We start from the raw sequence: 7,204 nt of genomic DNA on the forward strand, positions 1-7,204 counted from the left end.
CATCTTCCGAAATAATTATACCACGTTGTAGAGGGTACTTGAATTGGTAGGAATACTACAAGAAAACAATTTTGGAACAAGATTTAAGGTACTTAATTTCCATGGGTCTTGGCGAAATGGCCCCTTTGTTTTAGTTCTTCATCTTTTGTGTGTTTCTTGAAAATTCTAATGGATAAAGTGATAAATATATGGTCCCTTTCATCTATTTTAACACATGGAAAATTCATTAATTTTTTTTTGTGGGTTTGGGCCATGGCTTTGGCCGGCCAACCTCTTAAACTTGGGCCTCATTTTTTTTCTTTTCACTTTTCTTGGGCCAACCCGGTTGGTCCCGAGTTGGGCATAGCCCACGGCCTTCGACCTTAAAACGTCCATATCTCCTTGTACCGACGTCACTAGGAACCCACGACCTATGGTTGGAAAGCTAATTCAATTATCTATAACTTCTATCTCTTGGTAGTTTTCCAAATTCCAAACTTATAATACCGTTTTTGCCCCTCAAGTCAGGTCACCGGAAACGTTTTCTTAAAAATATTCGTTTGGAGGGCTTCCACTTTGATTTGGCCCAGGGTAAACTTCATGAGTTGTCTTACTTTACATATATGTGATTCATATAGCTTGTCACATGTTCCAAAAAATAAAAATAAAAATATCTTGACGTGTGGGCCCCACCTCAGCTTACAAATAACCCGACGTTCAAAAATGCGGGATATAACATATATTCCAACTTCAACCCAATTTTATTTCAACTCCCTTTTCAATATGAATTCCTCCATAAACACAACTAGAATCCAACATAATTTTTAACTCACCATAACTATACACACACACATACACACACGGCTATGTAGCCATGCACACGGCCTCAACTTCCCGTACAAGTTTTCCATGAATTTCATTCCTTTTAGCATACTAGAACACATATAAGCCATTCATACACATAAAAGAATGAACTCTTACCTTTCTCTTCAAAGTTCTTCACTAGAACAACTTGTCCAAACGACGAAAGCAAGACTTAATCTTCCAAACTAATTGCGCCAAGTCGTAAAGGAACCTTGAATTGGTATAAAAATCACAAGGAAACAATTTTAGAGACAAGATTTTTGGTAGGGAATTTTCTATGGCCAAACCCGAATTGGCTTCTCTTTTTTTTTTGGTTTCTCTTGCTTTGTTCTTTCTCCTTGCTTCTTGGTTAATAGATAAGAGCCCTTATAATATTAATTAAGCACATGGAAATTATTTACTAAAATGGGTGGGCTTGGGCCTACATGGCCGGCCACCCCCCATGTATGTTGGGCCTCTTTTTTTCTTTCCTTATTCTTGGCCCAATAACTTATAGTCCATGTTTTGTAATTCCCGAAATAAATTTCCAAAATTCCAAAATTGCCTTGGGCTCTCCTCCCATTCTTCCATAATCAACTCCCATAGCCGACATACACATCCTAAGCAAAATCCAAACATAACCTTATTCCTTAAAATCAAGGTCATTTCCAATTTTCCAAATACGCGAAAGGGCCGGATATAACATATACATTTAAAAGTAATTTTTTTTAATGTTTTTCCTCATGTGGTAGTAAAAAATTAACATGTTATGCTGCAAATAACAGCAACATCATTTACATTACTCATAGAAAGCAAATATTTTTATTAACTTGAATCAAATATGGAACAACCCACCTATGAAGAAGATTGAACATACGTTTTATTCCTTTTTTTTTTTGGCTAACTTGAACCTTTAAGTTTCTAATTTTTTTATTATCTAGGTAAGCACAAATAAAAAAATATCAATTCTGAGTGCTAGATTAAATATCATTCAAATAAATTGTAGCACATAAATTATTTCTAATTTGGTTGCTGCTCATGGTAACAACTAATCACCAAAAGATAAGTGTTAAAACCTTTCAACTAATTACCAAAGGATAAGTGTTGAAACATTTCACCAAAATTTTCTGTATCTTGAAGACTAGGTACTAACTCAAAAAAAAAAAAAAAGCAAAAAAAAACAAAAAAAACAAAAAAAACAAAAACAACAACAACAACAAAAGAGCCATGCCATTTCTAAATTCCTTGAGCTTGTGTGCCTTGCCCGTTTTCTTTTGGAACTGAAGTCAAACTTTCCTTGTAAACTATAACCCTCAAGCTTGAAGGATATCCATGTAAATTAAATTCCTTTACTTCGTCCGAAATAAAATTGTAGGAAATCAATTGTCCAGTTCTACTTTGAAGAAGCAATAAATCCTTCCAAACCGTTAAAGGGGATTCAATCGAAAGAGGTCTAATAGTGTATAACTTAATCCAAGAATCATTTACGCCATAATCTTTCATTGTCCAAATATCCATCATATCCACTGTTGGATCAATCTCACATGTTGGATCACGATAACAAATCAATGTGAGAGACTCATCAAAAATTACAAGGCCATAACGCTTCCCATCAAGAACATAACAAGTGTCCGGCATCTTCATATTACGAAATGTATCAGTGCTCATATCAAAACAAAGAATTACCTCTGTATCTGCAGTTGCAAACCAATGAACGACTCCCTTGTAAAAGATCTCTGAACAAGGAACCCGAAACACCAAAGGCAACTCTTCCTCCTCGTAGTTTTGTTCTCTCCAAGAATCAATGTCCAAATCATAAATCTCAACTTTGAACCCTCTCACGCAGGGATCCTTGTAGGGATCCGAATATATTTCTGAAATCCTAACAACTTTGTAATTATTCACCGTCAAGTCGAAGCCAAATCCTAGACCACGAACATAACGGTTGAGACCCTGTGGACAGCCAAATGGACTGGGTTGAAGCAGGTTGTATTTCCTAGTGGCGGGATTAAGTAAGACAATGCTTTGGGTATCAGTCAGAACAATCAGACCATTGCAAGGCCCGATGAGACTATGATACAGACTAGCATAACTAGAACATAGATATGGAACTTCTATATTTGGAGTAATGGGGATAAGATCATCACTATCATCACCACCACAAAGAAAAGACAAGAGACTTTTAAATTTCCCTTCTTCGTCTCGAAGAGATCGTTTAAAGAGAATAAATTGGTCTTTGGTGGTGGTGGGGCGCTTGATATGAAGATTGATAAAATAAGAGGATTGTAATAGAGTATACCAAATTTTAGAGATACATCTGTATCGTATTAGAGATTTCACTGTAAGTCTTGAAAGTATATAACTGGGAACCTCTTCGGGCAATTTCTTCATAATTCCATCCGCCATTGTCGATTATTTTCGACATATGTATTGTGAATTAAAACGTTTGAAATGGAAATTTCTCTCGATAGAAAAAACTTTATCACCTTCTTGAAATTTTTAAATCTCTCATTTAAATTGGATCCAAAAATATTTTCCTCGGACGTTCGTCTCTCTAACTAACTACCCGTCACATGCGTGTTTTTGTGGTTCTTCTATCGCAACATTTTATTATACATAGAGAGTTACGGTAATACCCAAGGCCCATTACCTCACTCCTCTCCATATAGTTCGGTGAATGCCTCCATTGATTTAGAATTGTTATTTTTAGGCTTTGCATTGCTATCTTTTACTAGTTCCTCTGCGTATGCCAAAACTTGTAGTTACTATGGATTTTAAAAATAATATTAATATTACTGAAACAATGCATTGAGTAAAATACTTTTCTCCATACTCAAATTTATCAAAATTAGCAAGTTGAATACTTCAAATTTGATAATATTTTAATTCTGTGGAGAATGAGTAAATAACCAATATCTAACAAACCAGAAGTACTAAGCAGTGTCATACACATTGAAAATATTGAACTTATTAAAGTATTGAGAGACATAGTCAACATTTAAAAGTTGCATTGATCAATAGTGTTAGATCATTCCTTCTAAGTTATGGCAAAAACATGAAACTAGCTTCCCTAAGGTTATGTTTTCCAAAAGTTTATATGATAATTAGAACGGTAGTTTAAAGAAACCAAAAAACAAATGGAATACTAAGTGATACAAATAAGTAACATAATAATCAACTAAATCAGGTAAAAATATGTCACGCTCTAAACTTTGTAAGGCGGATCAGCACTCAGTGCCTTAACCTGGCCGAGCAAACCAACTAAACACGAAACTTAGGCCTGGAACACATATGGTCTTAAGGCAACAAACATGCTACCATAAGAGAACTGTTTAGACTCAAACTAAACAAGACTTACAACACCTGTAGATACATGGGAACATCAACATAAGTCTATGATACTCTAAGAATTGTAGAAGTGCTGAGACAGGGCCCCCACCTATCCAAACATCTATATACATCATAGGAGTACTAAAAAGCGACTCCTTTGCAAATAGAAATAGAGCTCACCACTCAATAGTTAAACACTAGTAAGAACCTACCAAGTAGGTCTGTCAACCTATTCATCTGACCGACAATGTAAACACGACACCCACGGCAAAAAAGGACGTGAGTACAGACACAATTCTACTCGTATATAAGCCAAACAAAACAAAATATGAAAAATACTAAAGCTCATATAAGAGATAAATGAAGCATATGAATAAACAATACTGAAATCATCTATGAAACTGAAAACCCTCTGTAGAAACCTAATATCTTCTGTTCTTAAGTCTTTCCAACATCTTTTTGACTCCTACACTTCCTGCTCTTTGGTTGCTATATGGAGAAATGATTTGGCATCATTAGTGTTATACCCTATTTTAAGCTGAGTCAAAATGGTTTACGACATCCAGTAATTCCGGGATTAATTACGGTTAAGGAGTCGCCACCTAATTATTTATGGTGAATTAGGACACCTAAAGTTAATTAAAGTAATTGTCTAAAGTTAACTCCATTTACAGTCTACTTAACTTAAAGATTCTAGGTAAGGGTTCAATTAATCTAAAGGGAAGGTATTAAGCACCCTTTAAGATCCATTAAAAATGGTTAACCGATCGGACTTAAATTAATTAGTTAAAGCTAGCAAAATGGTTTTCATGGTACAAGTATTGAATAAAAGGGTAATTTGCTTAGTTTAGAGAGAAAGAAAAAAAAACATTTACGTCCATTTAATTCGGATAGTGAATGACGTTCTTGAGAAACTATTCTTAAAAGTTATTAGTGTTTGTAGTGAAAAAGATTGATTTTTTTTTTCAAAGCAGATAAGTGGCTAAAGCCAAAATAATTCTTCCCAACTAAACTCAAAATGAGATGACGTTTCTGTTTGTTAGAAAAGCTACGGTTTAAGAAAACATCATATTTTTTACTTAAACTTATATGATAAGTTCATCTATTAAATACTAGCTAATTTCAATAAATAAAATCCCTATGTGATTCCCTGTAGAAGGTAAACATAACAGAAACTTAAACGCAAAATCGTAGAGTTTTAAAAGGACAAACACCAACAGTAAACAACAAACATTCATTCTTAGATAACTGAAAAGAAACAACAAGCATAACACTTTAAGATAGGGAATTGAAGGAAGATTATGGTAGAATGTTCGCCAACTTCCCCCCGCTTTTCATTCGTGTTGAGATGTATTTGAGAGAGTGAGAAGCACGGAAGGATATACAAATGCACGTTTCAGGTCTCGCGGTGACGTCGAGTCTCAAAATGGGACTCTTTGGCTCTGGGGCGTCATGTAAAAAAAGAAAAATAAAAAAAAAGAAAAATAGTTAAGAGGAGAAATCTGATTCTTGGTAATATATGAAGATGGAAATGAGAAATGACATTATATTTAGTTCTTCAACTTCAACAAACAAGAGGTCACAGTATTTATGAAGTACAAGAAGCATGTTATCAGATACAGTAATTTGAAAATCCAAGCAGATTCTTTAAATGTTTACACTAGTTTAAAAAAAAAAAACATTTTCTTATATGATCTTGGAAGCATTTTGTTTTTGTTACTACAAGAAAACATTTCACCTACATATGGCATATATCTCATGGAAAATGAGCAAAGTGAAATGTCAAAAAAGAGGTGAACAGAGGTAGACGCATAGTGCACTACTATGTGAATAACAAATAACTTCTCTAATGCATGACTTAGGCACATAGTGATATATTAACTCCTATTATCAAGAAAACTGAACATAGTACATTTTTAATCTTCTTACAACTTGACTTAGCCTATTTAATATTTCGATATAAACATAAAGAGACACATAGCAACGACCTCAGTTGAAACCGAAACTTTTCAGCGTGTATGAACGTGATCTAACTAGGATAGAATGCTACCAAAGAAAACCACCCAATACGAAACTACAAATGATGTAACACTAACATAATTCTTGGCTATAGGATTTCTATAAACAGATTCGTTTACACATGAAACCAGAGCCTAACACATGATTTTTTTTTTCACAAATGCAGTGCTTTTAACCAAAAAAAAAAAGGGGGAAGTCAATACATAAGGTAGTGAAAGAGTAAACTTAATGAGAGATCTAACCTAACATTTATCTTAATAGTTTATAATTTTTAACCAACTCATGAACCACCTATCCGTTTAAACAAAATGAGCAGTGAACAAAACAAACAACTAGAGTACAATTTCTAATAGGCTTCTAAATATAGAATTATTAACTAAAATTCAGCATATTTATACCGAGATGAACACCTTTAAACCCGTATTGTCAAGTAAGAGCACATCTATACTAACAACATGATTTTGAAGACACAAGAGTAGATCATAAACCATGATTTCCTAATTAAATGAAATATACATGTTACATTAATAGTGAAAGAAAAACCAGAGAAAAAGATCGAAGTTTACCTCTTGCTGGTGCAGTGAACTGAGACGGGGCCTCGAATCTACTCTCTCGTAAAGAACAGATCCGAAGCTCGACAAATGAGTTCGAACGTCTCCCTTATGGCTATCAGCCAATAGAGACCAACGAAGTGTTTAAAAACTCCTCGACTTCGCTTCTTCCTCACAGATAGAAACAAATCTGATCCGAAAGAGTAAAATACTAAGCTCGTATTTTTGAAAAATGACGGCTAACTAAAGCTTTTCTTAGAGATGAATGATAGTTAAGGAGCGAGAGTAGTCTCCCCCTTTTGCTGAAGATATAAGTCATATATATAGGAGGAAAAGACTAGGGTTTTGTGGATTCTTGAGCGGGAAATCGAAATAAAATTTCAAATAGCCGTTGGCCATGGCAGAAATGACAGCAAGCAAAGACGACAAAGCTTCATCCTTTGTTTGTTTTCATGTACGATTTCAAAGATTCGTGTGATTTT

General features: G+C 34.4%; 1 protein-coding gene and 1 long non-coding RNA gene across 2 annotated transcripts; both read right to left on the minus strand.

Annotated features, from left to right (window-relative positions):
* Positions 1–1,615: 1,615 nt before the first annotated feature.
* LOC132043035 (F-box protein CPR1-like) lies at positions 1,616–3,365 on the minus strand. The gene has a single exon (XM_059433521.1). The coding sequence runs from the start codon at positions 3,226–3,228 to the stop codon at positions 2,059–2,061; it is 1,170 nt and encodes a 389-aa protein (XP_059289504.1). The 5' UTR covers positions 3,229–3,365; the 3' UTR covers positions 1,616–2,058.
* Positions 3,366–5,343: 1,978 nt separating this feature from the next.
* Positions 5,344–6,988, minus strand: LOC132043034 (uncharacterized). Its single transcript, XR_009411645.1, has 2 exons — positions 6,738–6,988; positions 5,344–5,594 (listed from the first exon to the last, which is right to left on the minus strand). It is a non-coding gene; the product is annotated as an uncharacterized LOC132043034 (long non-coding RNA).
* Between the last annotated feature and the right edge of the window lie 216 nt (positions 6,989–7,204).

The sequence above is a fragment of the Lycium ferocissimum genome, unplaced genomic scaffold, assembly GCF_029784015.1.
Source record: "Lycium ferocissimum isolate CSIRO_LF1 unplaced genomic scaffold, AGI_CSIRO_Lferr_CH_V1 ctg20203, whole genome shotgun sequence".
Lineage (NCBI taxonomy): Eukaryota > Viridiplantae > Streptophyta > Magnoliopsida > Solanales > Solanaceae > Lycium > Lycium ferocissimum.